At 46.7% G+C, this 23,407-nt stretch overlaps 1 protein-coding gene across 2 annotated transcripts in view; it reads left to right on the top strand.

The window, feature by feature from the left end:
* MYH11 (myosin, heavy chain 11, smooth muscle) overlaps positions 1–23,407 on the top strand; it is a 130,093-nt gene that overhangs the window by 37,348 nt on the left and 69,338 nt on the right. For both annotated transcript variants that reach the window (XM_010839893.1, XM_010839894.1), the window contains exons 4-5: positions 12,111–12,138; positions 23,290–23,392. In XM_010839893.1, the coding sequence (XP_010838195.1) occupies positions 12,111–12,138; positions 23,290–23,392 (131 nt within the window). The remainder of the gene's footprint in view (positions 1–12,110; positions 12,139–23,289; positions 23,393–23,407) is intronic.

Raw genomic sequence — 23,407 nt, 5'->3', positions numbered from 1 at the left:
AATATTTACTTTATTTATCTGGCTGTGCTGGATCTCAGTTGTGGCACTCAGGATCTTTAGTTGTAGCATGCAAACTCTTAATTGAGGCATGTGGGATCTAGTTCCCTGACCTGGGATTGAACCTGGCCCCCCTGCATTGGGAGCTCAGAGTCTCAGCCACTGGACCACCAGGGAAGCCCAGTAGTGGACTTCTTTGCGTGCTTCCTGTGTGCACAGGGCTTTCCAGGAATACTCTCCAATCATCCTCACCGCAGACTGACAAGGCAGACGGGATCAGATCCATATGCTTGTGCTCAGTCAGTAAGTCGTGTCTGACTCTTTGCAACCCTGTGGACTGTAGCCCAGCAGGCTCCACTGTCCATGGGATTCTCCAGGCAAGAACACTTGAGTGGGTTGCCATTTCCTCCTCCAGGGGATCTTCCTGACCCAGGGATTGAAGCTGTGTCTCCTGCCTTCGTAGGCAGATACTTTACCACTGAGCCACCTGGGATCAGATTAGGACCTTTAAAATGAAGCCTTGAAACTATTATGGTGCCTGTGTTTGTAATCCAGAATAAAAACAACACTAAACTATAAAGTAAAGAAAGCCAACAATGTTTTAAATTTTCCCAGGACATTGACCATGATAGTTCTTAAGAAGCAGCAAATATTGACTCCTTTAAACATTTATTTATTTTTCCCTCCCTCCCTTCCTTCACTCATGGACATATGTTTACATGACTGGTTGCTGTTGTTCAGTTGCCTCAGTCATGTCTGCCTCTTCACGACCCCATGGATTACAACATGCCAGGCTTCTCTGTCCTTCACCATCTCCCAGAGCTTGCTCAAACTCATGTCCATGGAGTCAGTGATGCCGTCCAACCATCTCATCCTCTGTCGTCCCCTTCTCCTCCTGCCTTCAGTCTTTCCCAGAATCATGGTCTTTTCCAATGAGTCAGATCTTTGCACCACGTGGCCAAAGTATAGGAGCTTCAGCTTCAGCATCAGTCCTTCTAATGAATATTCAGGATTGATTTCCTTTAGGACTGACTGGTTTGACCTCCTTGCAGTCCAAGGGACTCTCAAGAGTCTTTTCCAACATCACAGCACAAAAGTTATCAATTCTTTGGCATTCAGCCTTCTTTATGGCCCAACTCTCACATGCATACATGACTGCTGTGGGAGAACATGACTGGTTAGACAATGCAGTGCTGGAGCCAGCTGCTGTCATTCGCCCCATTTTATTGCTGGGGAGACTGAGGCTCGGGGAGGTGACTTGACGCAGGAGTGTCAGAGCAGATTTGAACTTGGTTTATCAGACTCTGAAGCCCCAGGCTTGCTGGACCAAGGTGATGCTGAGCTGTTTCACCGCCCCTCCTGCCCCGCTAAAGGCTGTTTGCTCCTGTAGGACTATCTCCTGCCATCTCAGGGGGTTAGCGTTGAGGGCTCAGCACTTGAGAAGCTGGCGTGAGTGACTTCAGCAAATTATAGCATCATGAGTGTGGGGAAAGCGTCAGCAAAGCTTTCCTGACAAAAGCCAGTTTGGATCTCTAGCCTCTTCTCTGTAGGTCCCTGGGGTGGGGGAGGGTGTGAAAGGCAGGTGAGATTTCACTCTGAGGATGAGAGGAGCCCTCGGGACCTGTCACTGGAAGTGTTGTGTCCGCACCTAATTAGTACTAACCAGCCACTTTAAGGGGATTAAAAAAATAGCCAGACCTTTATCAGCTCAGGCTCTTGGCTGAACCCTCTTTAAGCTTCGGAGAAGTCTGTGGGGGTGGGGAGGTGGGCAGAATGATCCAAACTCCGTTCTCTGCTTTGCAAGTTCCCACACTCAGTCTGAACCTTCTTTCCGGGTCAGCAGGCCTTGGGGGGCTGGCCCGTGCTCAACCGGAGGTTCTGTATCTCAGCAGAGACAGGAAGGGCATCTGTGTGCACTGAGCTCGCTGCCCCATAGATCCTGCGCCCCTTGGCCCTCGCCGCTCCCCTGCAGGACAGACTCTCCGTGTGACAGACTGAAGACAATGAGGCTCAGAACACCAAGGCGCTTGGCTCCAGAGCTGAATGTCAAAGCTGGTGATATCTCCTTTAGCCAAGCTGGAAGCACTTTTTATTTTTAAAAAGATTTTTTTAAGCCAATAATTTTTTTTTTTTTTTAATTTTTGGCCATGCCCTGTGACATGTGGGATCTTACTTCCCCAGCCAGGAATCAAACCTTGGCCCTGCATTGGAAGGGTGGAATCTTAACCACTGGACCTCCAGGGAAGTCCCTCACTGGATACTCTTATCTTCCCTCTGGGGCAGTGTGGTGTGGTAGGTAGTGCAGTGCTGTCAGCCTCCTTTAACAGATGAGGAGACTGAGGCTGCTCGTGATAACTCAGAGGGCCAACCAGACAGGGCCAGACAGACGGAGCCGCCAGCTAAGAGACTGGCTTAGGCCTTATACTTAGAAAGGGTTGAACTTGGCCTGATAGCCTGTCCTCCTGAGTCAGACCTGCTGCCATCTATAACCACTTCACAAGCTCACTGCTATGGAGCATGGAGATGATGGAGCAGTGATGATAATAAAGTTGACAATAATTTCTTGTTATTGAGCTTTGGAATGGGTCTTGGGCCCTTTCTAAGCTCTTTGTGGGTCCAATCTCCCTGCATCTTTTTCACATCCTTGGAAAGTGCGGCTTTTTATCCCTGTCTTCTTGGTAAGGAAGATGATGCTCTGAATTGCCTGAGAAGTGGAGCCCAGAAGTAATTTCCCAGACATTTTGCTGCAGAGACTGTGTTCCTGCAACACGCCCCCCCCCGCCCCCGCCGCCCAGGGAGGGGACCAGTTGCCTCTCTGCCTCACGGGGACTTTGCCTCTGCTTTCAGCTCAGCATCTGGCTTGGCAGGGCGAGGGGTGCTGGTGGCTCCATCTGGCTGGCCCTGTCTGGCTGGCCTTCTGAGTTATCACAAGAAGATCACGTTCTTTGGCAGGAAATGAAGAAGAAGGATCATCTGATTCTGATACATGTTTTATGGACGGCCCATGGTGTCTCACACAGATGGGAGAGAGCTAAGGAGAATTATCATTTTTTAATAACCAGTAAATACTGAGTTGGAAAGCAGATATGCTGAGGGGAGTGGACCTGGGGAGCTCTGACTGACACTTGGCGGCGGCTTGTTCCTCTTGGAGTCTGAGTGCTCTGGCCTTCCCACTGTGTCCTCCCAGCCTCAGAGAAAATCTGGCTCCCCCTTCCCCTTTTTGTCCAAAAGTGTTGAGGCCCTACTGTGAGGGAACTGTTGTTGGGGGGCACAGTCTACTGAGGGGTGTAGATATTAATCAAATCAAATCACAAATACATGTGCTATGGGGGGAGGGCGGGAGACCCTGGGATCTCCTTAAGCTGGGAGGACAGGGAGGCCTCCTTGAGAAGTAACGTGAGCTTAAAGGAGTTGATGCAATGCACGAGGCTGTGGGGCTGGAGTAGAGAGTAGGATGCAGAGACTGGAGGCTGGAGCCGAGGCCCAGGAGACCACTGGGAGAATACTGGTCATGAACCCATGCCCACTTCACTGGCCAGATCTGCCTCATGTGGGTCTGGAAGAGTCCTGTTGGGGTCCAGCACAAGCTCTCAGAGTACCTCAGCTCACCCAGAATGTTCCTCCCCATGCTGCTGGGGCAGGAGGGTGGAGAGAAGAAGGCCTGGACCTACAGAGGAGAGGTTTAGGGCATCGCTTTTGTTTCTCCGGGGTGCTATTTATTTTTTAAACTTTTTATTTTGTATTAGGGTATAGCCCATTAACAAACAATGTTGTGATAGCATGAGGTGAACAGATAAGGTTCCCAGCCATACATATACATGTATCCATTCTCCCCCAAACCCCTGGCTCCCATCCAGGCTGACACATAACACCGGGTAGAGTTCCACCTGCTATACAGTAGGTCCTTGTTGGTTACCCATTTTTAATATAGCAGCGTGTACACAGGGCGTCGCTTTTGAGCTGGGCTGGAATCCTGGCTCTACAGATGCGCCCACTTCTCTGTGCCTTGGTCTCCTCACTTGTCCCAACAAGGATGGCACCTGCCCCAGTGCTTGTGTGGGTTTATTCCGATGGTGCCTGGAGAGTGTGGTGCCCAGCAGGGCAGGGGCAGGGCGTTGGCCGTCAGCTCCAGGCGGGGGCGGGGGTGTCTGGAACTTTCTGCGTCTACCTTGGAGGGTGGCAGACATTCGTGGGGATCCACCTTTCTGCGCTGTGGAGGCCAGGCCTCACCCCCAGGGGCCTGGAGGTCAGGGGGAGTGGTGACCCCGCGGGAGACAGGGCTTGGCCACCCCCCTCTCCCCTGATCCCACGCACCCTGGCACGGGAAGGCGGGAGAGAAGAAGCCAGCCCAGGCCTCGCTCAGACCCAGCTGGGTTTTGTCCTTTTATGGTCAGCCCGCGGGCCTCTGGCTTCCCCAGCCAGAAACCAAGAGCTGGTGCTGGGATCAGGCCGAAATAGCTGGTCTGTGGGGAGCTGGGCGTCTCCTGGGAGTCTCAGCCTGCTGCGGGGGAGGCGGCGGAGAGCCCTCTCGGTCCTTGGAGAACTCCCCCGCACACCTGCTCATCCAAGGCCATACCCCGAGGCCCAGGGGACAGAGGGGACACCGAGGTGTCCGCAGCTGGAGTGTGAGACCGGGGGGTCTCCAGGTTTGGGGCAGGGGGCGGGGCCTAATCCGCGCGCGGGATGCTGGGATGCGGTCCGCCGGCCATCTGGTCTCTGCTGCTGTGCCCTTTCCCGGCCCTGAGGTGCCGAGGTCCAGGCCCTCCTGATGGGACGCTCCGCCTCCTTGGTGGCTTCTCCCCTGGGGATTCCTACACATCCTCCATGCAGCTCAGTGGCCACCACAGCTGCTGGGATATCCTGCCTCTCAGGGTATGTTAAAACAGCTACACCGGGACGTCCCTGCTGGTCCAGTGGCTAAAACTAGGAGCTCCCGATGCAGGGGTCCCAGGTTCGATCCCTGGTCAGGGAAACTGGCTCCCTCAGGAAAACTAGATCCCAATTCCACAAGTAAGAGCCTGCATGCCTCAACTAAGACCTGGTGCAGCCAAATAAATAAATATTTAAAAACATTTTTTAATAAGGTAAAACAGCTATACCTTCAGTAGCACTTTGGGCACATATGCACTGTGGAATTTGCCCACGTCTTGCAGTCAGTTCTTTGCCTGTCTGACCCTCGCACCAGATCATAAGCCTTTCAAAAGCAAAGACTAGGTCGGTGTAGTCAACCCTGTGTTTCCAGTGCCTGGCACAGAGTAGGCGCTCTGGACTTGTTTGTTGAGTGAGTATGTGAATATAGGAAGAAGCAGTCACCGTGGCTTCAATCAGAATTGCCTTTCTGAGAGAGATTAAGAGAGAGGGAAGAAAAGATTGTTTGAGATTGATTCAAATCATTAAGCATTTCCTGAGTACCTACTGTGTATCACACATTGTCCCTGCCTCCCGGGATCAGGCACAGCCTTTGAACCTCAGGAGCTCAGGGGCTAGTAGGAGAAGCTTTAAAAGCAGTTCTGTTGAGTAAGCAAAAAATAATTCCAGGTGCAAAATTATAATGTTATTTCCCCCCTAAGGAGAAGATAAAACAGGAAGATGGGATCAAGAGAAACTGAGGGGAATGGCTATGGGTGTGCAGTGGTCAAAAGTGGCTCCATCTGAGGATATGATATTTGGACTGGGGTGTGAAAAGTGAAGGGCTTCCCCAGTGGCTCAGTAGTAGAGAATCTGCCTGCCGGTGCAGGAGACCCAGGTTTGATTTCCGGGTCGGGAAGAGCCCCTGGAGAAGGAAGTGGAAACCCACTCCAGTTTTCTTGCCTGGAGAATTCCATGGACAGAGGAGCCTGGTGGGCTATAGTCCATGGGGTCGCAAAGAGTCAGACATGTCTGAGTGACTACACAACAAATAAAAGATGAGAAGGATCTGGTCACATCAAGAAATGGGGAAGAGCTTTAGAGGCAAAAGGAGGAGATAGTGCAAAGACCCTGAAGCAGGAATGAGTATGATGTATTACGAAAGTGCCAAGAAGGTCAGTGTGGCTGGGATGTAAGTGGGGGAGAGGAGTAACCAGATGAGGTTGGAGAAAGAGCAGGAACCTCTCTGTGGACTATTATAAGGCCATTTAATGTCAGTAACAAAGACTACAACATGGTCAATGCATATAAAGCTAGTCACTCAGTCGTTTCTGACTCTTTGTGACCCTATGGACTGTAGTCCACAGGCTCCTCTGTCCATATGATTTCCCACGCAAGAATGCTGGAGTAAGTGGCCATTCCCTTCTCTAGCGGATCTTCCCGACCCAAGGGTCGAACCTGGGTCTCCTGCCTTGCAGGCAGATTCTTTACCACCTGAGCCACCAAGGAAGCCCAAGAAGGAAACACTGTTAATGAAAAGAACTAAAAAACCATGCCATAGTATGGTGTCAATTGTGTAAATCACTCTAAACTCCTATAAAAAATAATGAAAAGAAGATATATCCAAATGTTAACCATCACGGGTTAGGGGGATTTTGTATTTGCCAAGCTTTCTTCAGTGGTTGTGTACTAATTTTGTAATCTAAGTAAAAAGAATTCATGTTTATTTAAGGAAAAAAACAGTTTCATAACTGTTGAAAAGTGAATAGATTCCGTGTGATAATCTAAGCAATCAGATTGCTCAGCAGATTCCGTGTGATAATCTGAGCAATCACATCTCTTGATTCAGAGATGGCGTAAAAGTAACATTGTGTTTTTTAAAAAGTTTTATTCTGGTGTAATTTATATACATAAGTTAATCCATTTTAAGAACACAACTCACTGGTTATTGGTGAATTTACAAGGTTACACAGCCATCACCAAAATCTAAGTGTATCTTTCCGTCATCCTTAAAGGAAATCTTGTGCCCTCTTGTAGTCATTCCCTTCCCCACTCCTAGTTCAACACTATCACTAGTGTTGATACTTTCTGTCCCTATAGATTCGCCTCTTCTGCACATTTAGAATAAATGGAATGAATGATACAATATGTGGTCCTTTGTGACTGACTTCTTTCACATAACATAATATCTTCAAGATTCATCCATGTTTTAGCCTGTATCAGTGTGCCGTTCCTTTTTATGGCTGAGTAATATTCCATTGTACAAATAGACCACATTTTGTTTATCCACTTACCAACTGATGGACATTTGTATTGTTTGTACTCTTTGGCTATTAAAAATAATATAAAGTAGCATAATTTTTACTAAGATGAAAAAAATTCTGCCTGTTGTATCATAGGGAAATGGTCCATTACCATTCTGATTAATCCTTTCTTCTAAAAGGTATTGAGGTGAAACAATGATCATGATGAGGTTAAGCGCTGCAAGGCAGGGAATCTTTGAACTAGTGGAGCTAGGGTCACCACTAGACTGGGTGGTACCTTTATAGAATTAGACAAAGGTACCCCCTGTTTTGGCTCAGATGGTAAAGGATCCATCTGCAATGCAGGAGATCCAGGCTTGATCCTTCGGTCAGCAAGATCCCCTGGAGAAGGGAATGACAACCCACTCCAGTATTCTTGCCTGGAGAATTCCATGGACAGAGGAGCCTGGTGGGCTACAGTCCATGGGGTCGCAAAGAGTTGGACACGACTGAGTGACTAACACTTTTACGTTTACCCCTTTCTCAACGCAGTTTTCTTCCATCTGTTGAAAGATGGTTGTAATAAATATACAGATCTATAGTGACCAGTGTAAATGGTTCCCCTTATAGTTATGCAGTGTCTGACTTGCACCACTGTTCATGGCAGCTCTGGAGGGGACATATCGTAGAAAGGCCCCCAGCTTAGCTCTAGGGAGGCATGGGGTCAGAGAAAATATTATAGAGGAGGTGATTCTCAGGGTGACATTTCAAGAATCAATTAGAATATATACCCAAAGAATTGAAAACAGGTGCTCAAACAAAACTTGTACTTGAGTGTTCATAGCAGCAGTGTTCACAATAGCCAAAAGCTAGAAACAACCCAAATGCCCATCAATGGATGAGTGGAACCACAAAATGAGATCTGCCCACAATGGAGGACGATTCAGGCATAAGAAGGAATGAAGTTCAGATACATGTTACCATAGGGATGAGCCTCAGATACGTCATGCTAAGTGAAAGGAGCCAGACACAAAAGACCACTTGTGTTTGTGTTAAATGTCCAGAATAGGTAAATCCATAGAAACAGAGAGCAGATCAGTGGGGCCAGGTGTTAATGGGAGCGGGAGATGGAGAGTGACTCTTTAATGGGTGTGGGATTTTATTGGGGGGTTGATGAGAAGGTTTGGGAACTAGACAGAGGTGTGAGTTGCACGACTTTGTGAAGGTACAACCTACCGCTGTGTTGTTTGCTTCTACGTGGTTTAATTTATGTTTATGTGGTTTTCACCTCATTGGGGTAAAAAAAAAATAAAGAATGGATAAGGCAGGTTCAAAAGCAATACAGATGGTGCTCTGGGAAGAAGAAACAGCATGTGCAAAGCTTGGGTTGGGGGACTCCTTTGCACATTCTTAGAACTCTGCTCCCTCATGTCAGACATGAGCTCAGGCTCAGGGAAGGAATCAGCTAGAAAGCCCTGGGAAGTCGGTCTCCTGGGCTCCGCACAGGTCAGCAAGCAATATGCACACCGAGCCCTCCTGCCCCTAACTAACCACGACACAGTTAGCTTCCCACGCTTGGAGCGGTGTGTTTCCGATGGGAATGTCTCAGGCCGGAGGTCCCCTGGCAGCGCCCAGCATGGAGCTGCCCTGGCAGCTGCCAAGCCTTCCCCTTGGAGCCACTTCCTCTCCTGGGGACCTGGGAGGAAAAGCCTCCAGACAGGCATGGACCCTGTCAATCTCTTGTCTTCTGGGCTCAGGTTTCCCAAGGCTGCTGGAAAGGCCACCTCTGTCCCGAAAGCAGATGGGTGGAGACAGTCCATTGTCTGTCCACCTCAAAATCACTCCTTTCTAGTCTTTTGCTTTGACTGATATTGCTGCAGTGACCAAATTAAGCATTTGTCCTTGGGCACACATGTGAGGGTTTCTGGTATGGCTGTTTCTTGAAATTTGTGGATCAGCCCAAGGTCAGAGTCAGAGGCAGGAGGCAGAGCATGTTGGCCTGATGGGAATCAGTGCAGCTGGACCAGAAATGGGACTTTGTGGTGATGGAAAGTTCTCCTGCCAAAGGCTGAGCTGCCTCCTTCCTGTGGCCTTTCTCCCTGCAAGGACCTCCCATTGGCCCTTGGCTCAGAGATCAAGCTTGCCTGAGTGGAACCTCCCTGGGCCCCCTAAAGCTAGCCCCTACAGGCAGCTGTGGCCCACGAAGGCTCTTTCATTGCAGCACTTAGCCTCTCTAGCCGCAGTGTACAGGCTGAGTTGCCCTGTGACATGGGGGATCTTAGTTCCCCAACCAGGGATCAAACCCAAGTCACCTGCATTGGGAGGCAGGTTCTTAACCACTGGACCACCAGGGAAGTCACTGGTGTCAATTTCTCGCATGTATGTTGAACTTTCCCATCAAGAAGCTCATGTCTTCGGGTTTGGGGTTGGCTTTTTTCAGTGCTCGCCAAACTGTGCCTTCTCTGTGTCAGGGGCTTAGGGATTGAGGACATGACCTCAGTTTCCCGGAAACTGAGGGGAGTGGGGTCCAGATCTGGATGTTTTTGCTTATGAGTAATTCATAATTCTGTGGGGGCAGAGACACAAGGAGCAAAAGTGCCAGCCTGGGACAGGGCGCTCAGGCAGCACAGGGGCGGTGGAAGTGGAGGCGTGTCTTGGTGATGGGCAGGAACCAGTGACAGCTCTAGGATTCCTATCAAGGGGGGCTTGGAGGCAGCAGTCAGATTATTTGATGGAGACTAGGGGCTCTTCCTGGGGCTTCTTCTCTCTAGCAAGGCTGACTACTGTGATAGCTTAGGAGTATTGTCAGAGACTTATAGCCAAGCTGCCTCCTGGATTCATCACTACGGGGAAGACTTCTTGGAAGAGGTATTATCTTTGAGACTGAGGGAAGTAGCCAGGAAAGGAGAGGAGAAAGACCTGCTAGGCAGCAGGAATGGCCTGAACAAAGGCACGGAGTGTGATTGGGGGTTTATCTGAGTGGGGTTGCTGGAAATTGAGAGTGAAGGGCATAGAGATGCCGAAGCTGGGGAGGTGGGCAGGGCCAGTCATGGGAGGTCTTGGATGTCATGTTCAGGAGTCTGGGCCTCACATAAGGGGCCTGGGGGACATGCACATGTTTAAAAACAACTTAAGATAAAATTTGCATACTCCACATTCACCCACTGTAAGTGTAAAATGCAGTGAGTTTTAGTAAATTGACTTATGTAAGCATCACCACAATCCAGTTTCCAAGCCCCCAAATGACCTTTCATACCTGTTTGCAGTCACCCCACTCCAGCCCTCAGCAACCACTAATTTATCTACTTGCTATCTCTATGCATTTACCTCTTCTGCACATTTCATGTAAGTGGAATAAGACAATATGTATGTAGCCTTCTGTGTCAGACTTACTTAACATCATGTTTTTGAGAGTCATCCATGGTGTAATTTGTATCAGTACTTCATTGTTTTTATGACTGAATAATATTTCACTAGGTGGATAGACTACATCTTATTTATCCATCCTCCAGCAGAGGAACAGTTGGGTTGTTTCTACTTTTTAGTTGGTATGATAACTCTGCTGTGAGCATTCATGTGTTAGTCTTATAGGGACACATGTTTCTATTCTCTTGGGTAGGTTTCTAGGAGTGGAATAGCTGGGTCATATGATAAATTTATGTTTAACATTTTAAGACACTTTCAAAGTGGAAGAGTGTTGAGGAGCAGAGCGATTGGGTAGCTCAGCATATCGGAAAGATCACTCTGAGAAGGGATCTTGAGGAAGACGTCCCTAGATCCAGGGAGACCTTTGATCAGGAGAGGCTGAGCGATGTGAAGGTGGGGTTGGAGCCAGGAATGAAATTAAGAAAAGCTGCATCAGCATTGCCCAGCAGAGGATGTTCTTTCTCGGTTATGATTAACTGACCAATGGTTGGAGTGTGTCACCTTACCCATGACCCTCATAGGGGATCTTGGCTCCACCTCCTGAGGTCACTTTAAGAGTGAAAGGTGATGAGTAACATCTGCTTAATCCCATGTAGTCTCACGATGCCCTCTGCGCCCACCAGGGTTCTCTGGTGGTAAGCGACAGAGACCTTATCTAGGAAAGGAGTTTCTGGAGGAGTATTGGGGAGCTCACAAATGTGTGGGAAGAGTGGGGAGCCAGCTTCAGAAAATGTCAGAAACTTGGGGCTGCTTGGGCTCTGGGGCGCAGGAAGTGAGGCCCCCTCAGGGCTCTGCCCACCCGCTGAGCTTCTCCGTCCTTGATCCAGGTTGGAGTTTTAGCTCAGAGAATCTGATTGACGCAGCCTGGGAAATGCTGTTGCCTCTTGGCTGGGAGAGCTTGTGGGTCAGTCCCACCAAGACAGTGCTTGATAACGGGAGTGGAGTGGCACAGGGGACGTGTCTCCTTTTTTGTTATTGTTGTTCTGTCGGCACATGGGATCATAGTTCCCTGATCAGGGATTAAACCTGCACCCCTTGCATTGAAAGCTCAGAGTCTTAACCACTGGACCACCAGGGAAGTCCCCTGGACATGTCTCTTTAAGGAACATAGGATGCTCTTGCCAGAAGAAGAGGGAAAGCATACTGGATTTTCAAGCTAAAAATGTCCACTGCCAGATAAAGAAACTGAGGCTTGGAGAGGTTAAGAATATTCGCCCAAGGCCACAGAGCTGGGAAGTGGCCAAGAGGAAACCCAGTCTGTCTGGATCCAAAGTCGGTGTTCTGTCTGTGACTTCATCTGTACAGAGTGGGTCTCCTGGGAACCCCCTCCACTCCGAGCGGGTGGGGCCGGGATGCTCACTGCCTCCTGAATGGGTCCGATTCCAGCATCTTTCTGGGGCTGCCTCCAGGGCTTTGTTGCCCTCTTGTCTTTGGCCTTGTCCCCTATGCCCTGGGCAATGAGCTCAGCTGGCCCCTTGTCACCCCCAGAGGGGCCAGGGTGTGTGAGCTTAAATGGGAGCCCTGGGCGGCAGCATGTCCTGACCCTCAACTCAGAGCTGATTCTAACTCGTGGCTCTTTTTTGTTTTTGTTCTCAGATCGGGAGGACCAGTCCATTCTCTGCACGTAAGTGGAGCTGCTTTTTCTTCTGCTTTTCTGAGTTAAGACCCAACTTATTGAAGAAAAAGGTCCGTGGGGACCTTTTGATTTGTTTGATATTCCGTGTACCACCCTATCCCCAGCACAACGCAGATGGTCATTTGTTGTACAAACGCTCTGATGCTGAGGCCAGCACCCCTAAACTGCAGGTGGTACCTGGTGCCATCTTGTTCTGCGCTGCCCCCCTCTTTAAAACTACCATTTATTGAGCATTCACTGTGTGCCAGGCCCTGAACTAAATAATTTACAGACAGAATTGCATGTAATTCTGTAATAGCTCTGTGAAAATAGAAGGCATATCCATCAGTGAGGAAGTCTTGGCTTGTGTTAAATTTTACCCTAAAATTTCACAAGTAGCCACATTGTGCCGTATTTGGTGGTCGGTATCATTATTTTTTTGAAGACCTGGATACATAGTCAGAAGACATTCAGTTTAGAATCACTCAGAGGATTTTCAGTATTCAGGAAAATCTCTCCTGGGGTGGGCAGAATACAGGTGTTCCTCAGAGACAGCATGGACTTAGTCCAGACTATTGCAATAAAGCAAATATTAGAGTAAAGCAAGTCATGCAAATTTTTTGGTTTCTCAGTACATATCAAAGTTATGTTGACACTATACTGTAGTCTGCTAAGTGTGCAACAATGTTATATCTAAGAACAACATTGTATACACCTCGATTTAAAAATACCCATCACTTGGAATATTACTCATCTATAAAAAGGAACGCATTTGAGTCAGTTCTAATGAGGTGGATGAACCTAGAGCCCGTTATACAGAGTAGTGTAAGTAACAGAAAGAAAGTAAGAAAGGGAAAGTCAAATATCATATATTAATGCATATATGTGGAATCTAGAAAGACACTACTGACGATCCTACTTGCAGGTCAGCAAAGGAGACACTGACATTTTGGACACAGTGAAGGAAGGAGAGGATGGAATGATACGAGAGAATAGCACTGAAACATGTACATTACCATCTGTAAAATAGGTAGCCAGCACTGAAACATGTACATTACCATCTGTAAAATAGATAGCCGGCACTGAAACATATACATTACCATCTATAAAACAGGTAGCCAGTGGGGGCTGCTGTATGCTGCAGGCAGCACAAAGCCAATGTTCTGTGACAACCTAGAGAGGTGGGATGGGCAGGGAAGTTAGAAAGGGTTCAAGAGAGAAGGGACATATATATACCTAATGCTGATTCATGTTGATGTATGGCAAAAACCATCACAATATTGTAAAGTAACTGTCCTCTAATTAAAAAAAATATACCCATTGCTAAAAAAATCTTAGCTATTATCTGAGCCTTCAGGGAGTTGTAATCTTTGTGCAATAGATGAAAGACCACTGATCACAGATCACTATGACAAATAGAAAGGGAAGCAGTTTGAAATATCATAGGAATTACCAAAAGGTGGCACAAAGGTATGGAGTGGACAAATACTGTTGGAGAAATGCTTGGTGCAGGTTGCCACAAATCTTTAATTTGTGAAAAGCATGATATCTGTGAACTGCAGTAAAACAGTGTGCACTGAAAGTGCCTGTAGTGGCCCCTCAAAGACTGCCACCTCCTAATCCCCAGAACTTGTCAATGTGTCGGGTGATGAGGCAGAGAAGAATGGAGGTTGCCATGGCATTAAGGTTGCTAATCAGCTGACCTTACAATAGGGGCGAGTCTACACCATCCAGGCAAGTCCAGTGTAATCGCAGGGTCCTTACCAGTGGAAGAGGGAGAAATCTGGGGAGTCAGAGGGAGATGCAGTGTGAGAAGAACTTCACCCACCATTGCTGGCGTTGAAGATGGAGGAAGCCAAAGATAAAAACAGCTTCTAGACTCTGGAAAAGGCAAAGAAACAGACTCTCCCCTGGTGTTCCTGGAAAGAAACACAACCCTGCTGACATCTTGATATTAACTCAGTACAATCCATGTCAGACTTCTGCCCTCCAGAACTGCAGAATAATCAATTTGTGTTGTTTTAAGCCACTGTCTGTGTAATATGTTAAAGGAGCAATGGGAAATGAATACACCCTCCTTCCTTTGTCCCCCTACACTCACTCCTGTCCTCACTCACTGTTCAACAGATTGAATGAGCCAGTTCCACTGGTGATACTTGGCATATAGGAAAGAATCCAAAATAAACATGACCCCTCTTCTCAAGAGGGAAGACAGCCACTAGAACAATAATTACATTCTTCCCTTTGGTACTGCTTGAATTTGCTGTTTGATTCTGTGAAGGAACTACCTTTTCAGAAACTTAAAAAAAAATTATTGTCGTTCAGTCACTAAGTTGTGTCCAGCTCTTTGCGGCCCCATGTACTGCAGCACACCAGGCTTCCCTGTCCTTCACTGTCTCCCAGAGTTTGTTCAAGCTCGTGTTCATCGAGTTGGTGATGCTATCCAACCATCTCAACCTCTTTCACCCCCTTCTCCTTTTGTCTTCAATCTTTCCCAGCAAATCACTCAAGTAAATGTGTAATTACAAACTGAAAATGACAAGGAATGAGACATGTTTGGAACTAGGAGAATGTGTAAATCAGAGAGCTTCTAACTGGGAGAATGGAAAGAGCTTCTTAGAAGAAGTGCTATTTCAGCAGAGACAATGAGGAAAAGAGGGGAAGAGTTTACAGCATATGCAAAGGCACTGGGGTCAGATAGAGTGTGTTTTATTTGAAAAACTGAGACATCAATTTGGCCAGAGTGTGTCTCCCAGCAGAAGCCCTCTGTCTGAGAAGAGCCACTATGGGACATCTAGGACCGTGGTTGCAAACCCAAGGGCCAATCAAAGCCAACCAAGTACTGTTAATGTGTGAGAAGGCCTGGGTGTAAGGCAGTAGGGGATGGTGGGGAGTGTGGTGAACTGGAGAAAATGTCCCATCTGAGAGGTGGGGGCGAGTTGCTATCCCTCTTCTGTCCATTGTTTCCAGGGGAGAACGCAGGTCCAGTGCTGCCAGACTCTTCTACATTGCAACAGAAGCTGCAGATTTAGGTTTTTATGTGAAATATTCAATGTTAAATATTTGCATCTAATTTACATGAACATATATACACAGCTGTTAAGCTGCTAAATCACTTCAGTTGTGTCCGACTCTGTGTGACCCCACAGACGGCAGCCCACCAAGCTCCCCTGTCCCTGGGATTCTCCAGGCAAGAACACTGGAGTGGGTTGCCATTTCCTTCTCCAATGCATGAAAGTGAAAAGTGAAAGGGAAGTCGCTCAGTCGTGTCTGACCCTCAGCGACCCTATGGACTGCAGCCTTCCAGGCTCCTCTGTCCATGGGATTTTCCAGGCAAGAGTACTGGAGTGGGGTGTCATATACACAGAGCATCAGCCAAATAAAATCCATTGGTGGGCTGGCTTTGCCAGTGGGGCTACCTGTTTACCACCTCTATCCCAGAACTTTGGGCCTGAAAAGGTTCTTATAGATGACTGAACCCTCAGTTCCTGCCATACACACACATTGGTCAGTTACAAGAATTGCAAGAAATTTTCATAGAGCATCAAAATCTGGAATGATTCATATTATTTAATATGAAAGTAGATTCAAGTTGACCTCAGTAATAATAGTTATTGTTGTTTAGTCGCCCAGTTATGTCTGACTCCTTGCAACCCTGTGGACTGCAGCACACCAGGCTTTCCTGTCCATCACCAACTCCTGGAGCTTGCTGAAACTCATGTCAGTGTTGCCATCCAACCATCTCATCCTCTGTCGTCCCCTTCTCCTCTTGCCTTCAATCTTTCCCAGCATCAAGGTCTTATCCAGTGAGTTGGCTCTTCCCATCAGGTGGTCAAAGTATTGGATCTTCAACTTCAGCATCAATCCTTCCAATGAATATTCAGGGTTGATTTCTTTTAGGATTGACTGGTTGGATCACCCTGCTGTCCGAGGGACTCTCCAGAGTCTTCTCCAACAGCACAGTTCAAAAGCATCAATTCTTTGGCGCTCAGCCTTCTTTCAGAGAAGGCAATGGCACCCCACCCCAGTACTTTTGCCTGGAAAATCCCATGGACGGAGGAGCCTGGTAGGCTGCAGTCCATGGGGTCACTAGAATCAGACATGACTGAGCGACTTCACTTTCACTTTTCATTTTCATGCATTGGAGAAGGAAATGGCAACCCACTCCAGTGTTCTTGCCTGGAGAATCCCAGGGACGGGGAAGCCTGGTGGGCTGCCGTCTATGGGGTCGCACAGAGTCAGACACGACTGAAGCGACTTAGCAGCAGCAGCTTTCTTTATGGTCCAACTCTCACTCCCATACATGACTACTGGAAAAACCACAGCTTTGACTAGACCGACGTTTGTTGGCAAAGTGATGTCTCTGCTTTTTAATATGCTGTCTAGGTTTGTCATAGCTTTTCTTCCAAGGAGCAAGCATCTTTTAATTTCATGGCTGCAGTCACCATCCACAGTGATTGTGGAGCCCAAGAAAATAAAGTCTATCACTGTTTACATTTTTCCCCCATCTATTTGCCATGAAGTAATGGAACTGGATACCATGATCTTAGTTTTCTGAATGCTGAGTTTTAAGCCAGCTTTTCTACTCTCCTTTTTCACCTTCCTCAAGAGGGTCTTTAGTTCCTGTTTGCTTTCTGCCACTAGGGTGGTGACATCTGCATATCTGAAGTTATTGATATTTCTCCTGGCAATCTTGATTTCAGCTTGTGCTTCTTCCAGCCCAGCATTTCTCATGATGTACCCTGCATATTAGTTAAATAAGCCGGGTGACAATATACAGCTTTGACTTACTCTTTTCCCAATTTTGAACCAGTCCATTGTTCCATGTCCGTTTCTAACTGTTGCTTCTTGACCTGCATACAGGTTTCTCAGGAGGCACGTAAGGAGGTCTGATATTCCCATCTCTTTGAGAATTTTCTGCAGTTTGTTGTGATCCGCACAGTCAAAGGTTTTAGCATAGTCAATGAAGCAGAAGTAGATGTTTTTCTGGAATTCCCTTGCTTTTTTATGATCCAGCGGATGTTGGCAATTTGATTTCTGGTTCCTCTGCCTTTTCTAAATCCAGCTTGTACATCTGGAAATTTTTGGTTCACATACCGTTGAAGCCTAGCTTGAAGGATTTTGAGTATTACATTGCTAGCATGTGAAATGAGCGCAATTGTGCGATAGTTTGAGCATTCTTTGGCATTGCCCTTCTTTGGGATTGGAATGAAAACTGACCTTGTCCAGTCCTGTGGCCACTGCTGAGTTTTCCAAATTTCCTGCCATGTTGAGTGCAGTACTTTCACAGCATCATCTCTTAGGATTTGAAATAGCTCAGCTGGAATTTCATCACCTCCACTAGCTTTGTTCACAGTAATGCTTCCTAAAGCCCACTTGACTTCACATTCCAGGATGTCTGGCCCTAGGTGAATGATCACACCATTGTAGTTATCCAAGTCATTAAGACCTTTTTTTTTTATACAGTTCTTCTGTGTATTCTTGCCACCTCATCTCAATATATTCTGCTTCTGTTAAGTCCATACCATTTCTGTCCTTTATTGTGCCCATATTTGCTTGAAATATTCCCTTGGTCTCTAATTTTTTTTGAAGAGATAGTCTTTCCCATTCTATTGTTTTCCTCTATTTCTTTGCATTGTTCACTTAACAAAGGCTTTCTTATCTCTCCTTGCTGTTCTTTGGAACTCTGCATTCAGTTGTGTATATTTTTCCCTTTGTCTTTCACCTTTCACTTCTCTTACTTTCTCAGTTATTTGTAAGGCCTCTTCAGATAACCATTTTGCCTTCTTGCATTTCTTTTTCTTGGGGATGGCTTTGGTCATCTCCTCCTATACAGTGATATGAACCTCCATCCGTAGTTCTTCAGGCACCCTATCAGATCTAACCCTTGAATCTGTTTGTCACCTCCACTGTATAATCATAAAGTGAAAGTGTTACTTGCTCAGTCGTGTCTGACTCTTTGAAACCCATTGGAACTGTACCCCACCAGGCTCCTCTGTGTCTGGGATTTTCCAGGCAAGAACACTACAGCGGGTTGCCATTTCCTTCTCCAGGGGATCTTCTTGACCCACAGATTGAACCTGGGTCTCCCACATTGCAGATAGATTCTTTACCATCTGAGCCACCAGAGAAGCTGGTATAGTCATAAGGGATTTGATTTAGGTCATACCTGAATGATCTAGTGTTTTTCCACTACTTTCTTCAATTTAAGCCTGAATTTTACAACAAGGAGTTCATGATCTGAACCACAATCAGCTCCAGGTCTTGTTTTTGCTGACTGTATAGAGCTTCTCCATCTTTGGCTGCAAAGAATGTAACCAATCTAATTTCAGTATTGATCATTTGGTGATGTCCATGTGTAGTGTCATCTCTTGTGTTATCGGAAGAGGATGTTTGCTATGACTAGTGTTTTCTCTTGGCAAAACCCTGATGGCCTTTGCCTTGCTTCATTTTGTACTCCAAGGCCAAATTTGCCTGTTACTCCAGGTATCCCTTGACTTCCTACTTTTGCATTCCAGTCCCCTGTAATGAAAAGGACATCTTTTTTTTGTTTTTGGTGTTAGTTCCAGAAGATCTTGTAGGGCTTCATGAAACTGTTCAACTTAAGCTTCTTTGGCATTACTGGTTGGGGCATAGACTTGGATCACTGTGATATTGAATGGTTTGCCTTGGAAACGAACCAAGATCATTCATTGTTCTTGATATTGCATCCAAGTACTGAATTTCAGACTCTTTTGTTGACTATGAAGGCTACTCCATTTCTTCTAAGGAATTTTTGCCCATAGTAGTAGATATAATGGTCATCTGAATCAAATTTGCACATTCCCGACTATTTTAGTTCACTGATTCCTAAAATGTCAATATTCAGTCTTGTCATCTCCTGCCTGACCACATCCAATTTACTGAACCTTCCAGGTTCCTTATGGCATCGGACTTTCACCACCAGGCACATCCACAGCTGAACAGTGTTTCTGCTTTGGCCCAGCCTCTTCATTCTTTCTGGAGCTATTTCTCCATTCTTCCTCAGTAACATGTTGGCCACTTACCAACCTGGGGGGCTCATCTTCCAGCGTCATATTTTTTTGCCTTTTCATACTGTCTATGGGAGTAGTTACATGACTTGCCCATAATCACATAGGGCAGAGCAGGGATTTGAACTCAGGAAGTCTGGCCCTGGAGCCCCTTGTGTTGCTCTGCTGACTGATGCTGCAGGGGAAAGAGGCACTGCTGTTGCCTGGGGAGCTTGAGGCAGTACTCAAAATAAAGGCAGCGACTAACTGAGCTTTGCAGGGTGTGTAGGGGTTGGACAGCACAAACACCAGAGGACTTGGCTGGTTACAGAGGTGGGAGTCACATGAGGACTAGGGACTGACAGATTCAGAGACAACTTAGCTTTGCTACCAAGGGCAGACCACAGCTGAAATGACTCAGAAATGGTGTTTCACCGTGGGAGCTAGGACCAGCTACCTGATTTGTTAAATTATGCAAAATGAGAAAGCTAAGGCCCTTGTTCAAAAATTATTAAGCAATTCAAGATCACAACATCAGAGCATTAGATCAAGCACAGGACCCCCTTTAGGGTAGTCCCCATGGAACTGGATAGGTCACACACCCATAAATCCAGCCCAGCTGGGGGCTGAGGGATTAAGCAGCCATTGGGTAGCCTCCTTCCAACTGCTGAGCCTGGACTGATTAAAAGGACTTGGCAGTAAGGTAATTACAATGCCAGGAGGCCGTATGTGGTCATGAGGCCGAGTCTTCCTCAAGGATGAGGGAGCTGGACACACAGTCCCCTAAGAAACAGGACTGAGAGACTTCCCTAGTGGACCAGTGGTTGAGAATCTGCCTGCCAAAGCAGGGAACACGGGTTCAATCCCTGGTCCGGGAAGATCCCACATGCCTCAGGGCAATTAAGCCCGTGCACCACAGCAACTGAAGCTTGCCTGCAGCAATGAAGACCCAGTGCAGCCTAAAATTAAAAAAAAAAAAAAAAAGTAGGACTGAAGTTTAGGGTGCACTGACCGAGAAGGCATCTTTATTCTTAGAGTCTGGGGTCAGAAAAGCAAAGATATTGATGTTTCTGAAGCAGCCCTGAGCACATCAATCTTCAGACGCCCATGAGCCTGGAGCTTGGGTTGTTTACTTTGGCAGAACCTCCCAGGACAATTTATTTTTATCAATAAAACTTGGAGACTGTTGAGCCAAGCAGCCACGTGGGGAGAAGCAGGTTCCCAAAGTCTGTATGTCACTTCCTCGCCCTTGCGAGGTTAAAGACCAGGAAATCATGGCGGGAAAAGGAGGGGCTGTAGTGATCCAGGGTCAATGTGTGCACAGCTGTCCTGACTCTTGTCTTGGATATGAATGGACTCAGGACCAGCTACATAGGTGGTTTCCCACACTGAGATTTTCTTTCCTTCTTCTTGCTCTGATCAGAACCTAGCCCCCTCAGTTTGGGGTGATGTCTATCAGGGGTTCTGACATTATCCTAATAGAAGTAATTCATACTAAGGTGTAAATGACTGAGTGGCTTGGTTCATTGGTACCTGCTCAGATTTTCAAAAATAGCCTAGTAAGGCAATTGAAGTCTCCCAGAATATATGGAATAACTCCTTGATGGCTCAGGGCTTCACTCAGTATTCCTGCATTCCATCCCCTTTTCTCACTTTAAAAATGAAAGGGTAGGGGGCAGAACATGGGCTCTGGCATCAGCTTGGCCCATGTACAAATCTTACCCCTCTATTCCTGATCTGTGTGTTAATAGAAATTGTGACCTAGAACGCTTCAACTTCTCTGAGCCTCATTTTCCCCAAGTGGGCGACAGAAATAATCAAGGACTCCTTCATTAGGTTGTTGGATTAAATAAAAAGATTTCTGAGCCCAGTAGCCTGGAGTAGGTCTTCAACAAATATCAATTCCTATTCCCTATTGCTTTCCTCTGACCTTAGAAAGCATGTTCTTAGAGGGTTGGGTCTGTGTCATGGACAGACTTGGCAAAATGTCATAGAAAGAATCCTGATTACATTGGAATCAGAGACCTGATTTCAATGCTGAATGTGCTCTTGCCTTGCTGTGTGACCTTGGGCAAGTTGCTTACTCACCCTGGTCCCAAGTTCCTGTCCTCTACTAACATGAAAGTGATATGTCCTCCCTTCAGGATTGGGGGAGCGGAGGTAAAGGAGATAATGCCCATGAAACAATTAACACAGGGCCTCCACTCCCCCCAAAAAATCAATTCTCTCCTTAAAAAAAAAAAAATATGGACTCAGTTTTCCTCCTCAAGAAAATGAGGATAATGCCTCCGTAGCTCCCATCTCAAAAAGTGCCTCTGACGCCACGTGAAATAATGTGACCATTGGGAATAAAGACCATTAGGAATGGGGGAGAAGACAGTGTTAATACTGTCATGAGACGTGGTGCGATGTTTTAACCTTCCTGGAGACCTGACTCTTGATTCCTGGATGGTGGCCCATGGGGTTGGGTCTGACAGTTCGGGGCATATGTATCTTTTCCTCCCTCCCTTCTCTCTATCCCTTCCCTTCCCCCACCTTCTTACTTCCCGCCCTTTGTCCCTCCCTTTCTCTTTCTCTTTGTCTTCTTTTTTCCTTCCTTTCTCCTTCCCTCCCACCCTCCCCTCTTTCCTTCCTTCCTTCCTTCCTTCCTTCTGTTTTGCCGTGAACAGAGTTATTAATGGGCCCTTGGCAGAGCAAGTTAATTTCTTTTATTTCCTAATTAGGTAAAAAGGACAAGCACCACATTGGCACTGGTGGCACTGGTTCAGCATGGAGAACACTGACCCGACCTCAGGGTAGATGAATTCAGACTTTAAAAAAATTAGTGCGTTTCAGAATATTCAGTGAGCTCAGCAAATGTGAGTCTAGGCAAAGGAAGGAAAAAAAAAAAAAAAGAGAAAATCAGAGGAGAGGACAAGAAAGGAGGAAAGATTTAGTTGAGGTCATCTTTCCCTTTTACTAAGAAGAGTGGGAGACAGAGGCAGTCTAGAATCCTCTGATAAAACAATTCCATCACCGTGACCTCAGGTGGCCAGGAGAGGTGTAGCTGGTTCAAGAAGCCGTTTCATTAAAAAAAATAAAAATAAAAAACCACTGTTCGTATTCTAGGAGTGTTCTTTTGATAAGACAAGCAATGCCCCACTGATCTAAACTTATCAGCCATTTACACTTTGGCATGACTTACTCCGATTAGGTTTATCCTTTGATATTTAACTGAAATCATTAGCTAGGCACCTGACCCTTCGAGTGAGTTCTCTAGAGGATGAAGGGGCTTATGTGAGTCTAGTGGCTGATGGAATAACCACTTTTCTTTCCCTCTTTGTCCTCTTTCTCCTTCCCCTCCTGCTCCTTCTTTTTCTCCTTGTTCTTTTCCTCTTCCTTCTTCTTTGTAAGGGACATTTCTAAAACTTCTACCTTATATCTTGGTACTCTGAGAGGTACATCCATCCTGGAAGGCAGTCTCTTACCCGATCTTCTCATCTCTAACAAGGGTAATGATGTCTTTAAAGCAGATAGTTTTTAATAAAGCTATTCTGTAGATACTATAATAATGGATACATATCATTATACAGCTGTCAAAACCTGTAGAATGTGCAACAGCAAGAGTGAACCCTGATGTAAACTTTGGGCTTTGGGTGATGACGCGCCAATATGGGTCCATCGATTATAACAAGTGTACTACTCTGGTGGGGGATGTTGATGGTGGGGGAGGTTGTCGAGGGGCAGGGAGATCTAAGAACTCTGTGTACCTCTTGCTCAATTTTGCTGTGAACCTAAAACTTCTCTAAAAAACAAAGTGTTGTGTTTGTTTTTGTTTTTTTTTTTTTAAGTAGACAGTTCCAAATAAACCTGTTTAGACCTTGGTAGGGAAACTCAGGTTTTCTTTTACTCTTTTCATCTACATCCTTTCCTGCCTCCCCTCAGGAGGAGTAGATTGAGATAAGGAGCAGGGTTTGAAGCCCAGCTCCCTGCCAGTGGCGGACAAGTCTCCTCCCCTCTGGGAGCCTCAGTTTCCCCATCTGGCAAATGACACGGAGCTGCGGAAAGATGCCTACAGAACACCTGATAAGATAAACAACACCCAGCTGGTTATTCCGTCAGCCGCTCGTGTGTTACTGTTCCGGTGGGTCACTGCTCTTGTGTCTTTCAGAGGCGAATCTGGAGCCGGGAAAACAGAAAACACAAAGAAAGTCATCCAGTACCTGGCCATGGTGGCCTCCTCCCACAAAGGCAAGAAGGATACAAGCATCACGGTGAGTGGCAGCTCC

This window comes from Bison bison, unplaced genomic scaffold, assembly GCF_000754665.1.
Source record: "Bison bison bison isolate TAMUID 2011002044 unplaced genomic scaffold, Bison_UMD1.0 scf7180017864135, whole genome shotgun sequence".
Taxonomy (NCBI): domain Eukaryota; kingdom Metazoa; phylum Chordata; class Mammalia; order Artiodactyla; family Bovidae; genus Bison; species Bison bison.
The sequence above is the reverse complement of the archived record's forward strand: the minus strand, read 5'-3'. Positions and strand labels throughout refer to the sequence as shown.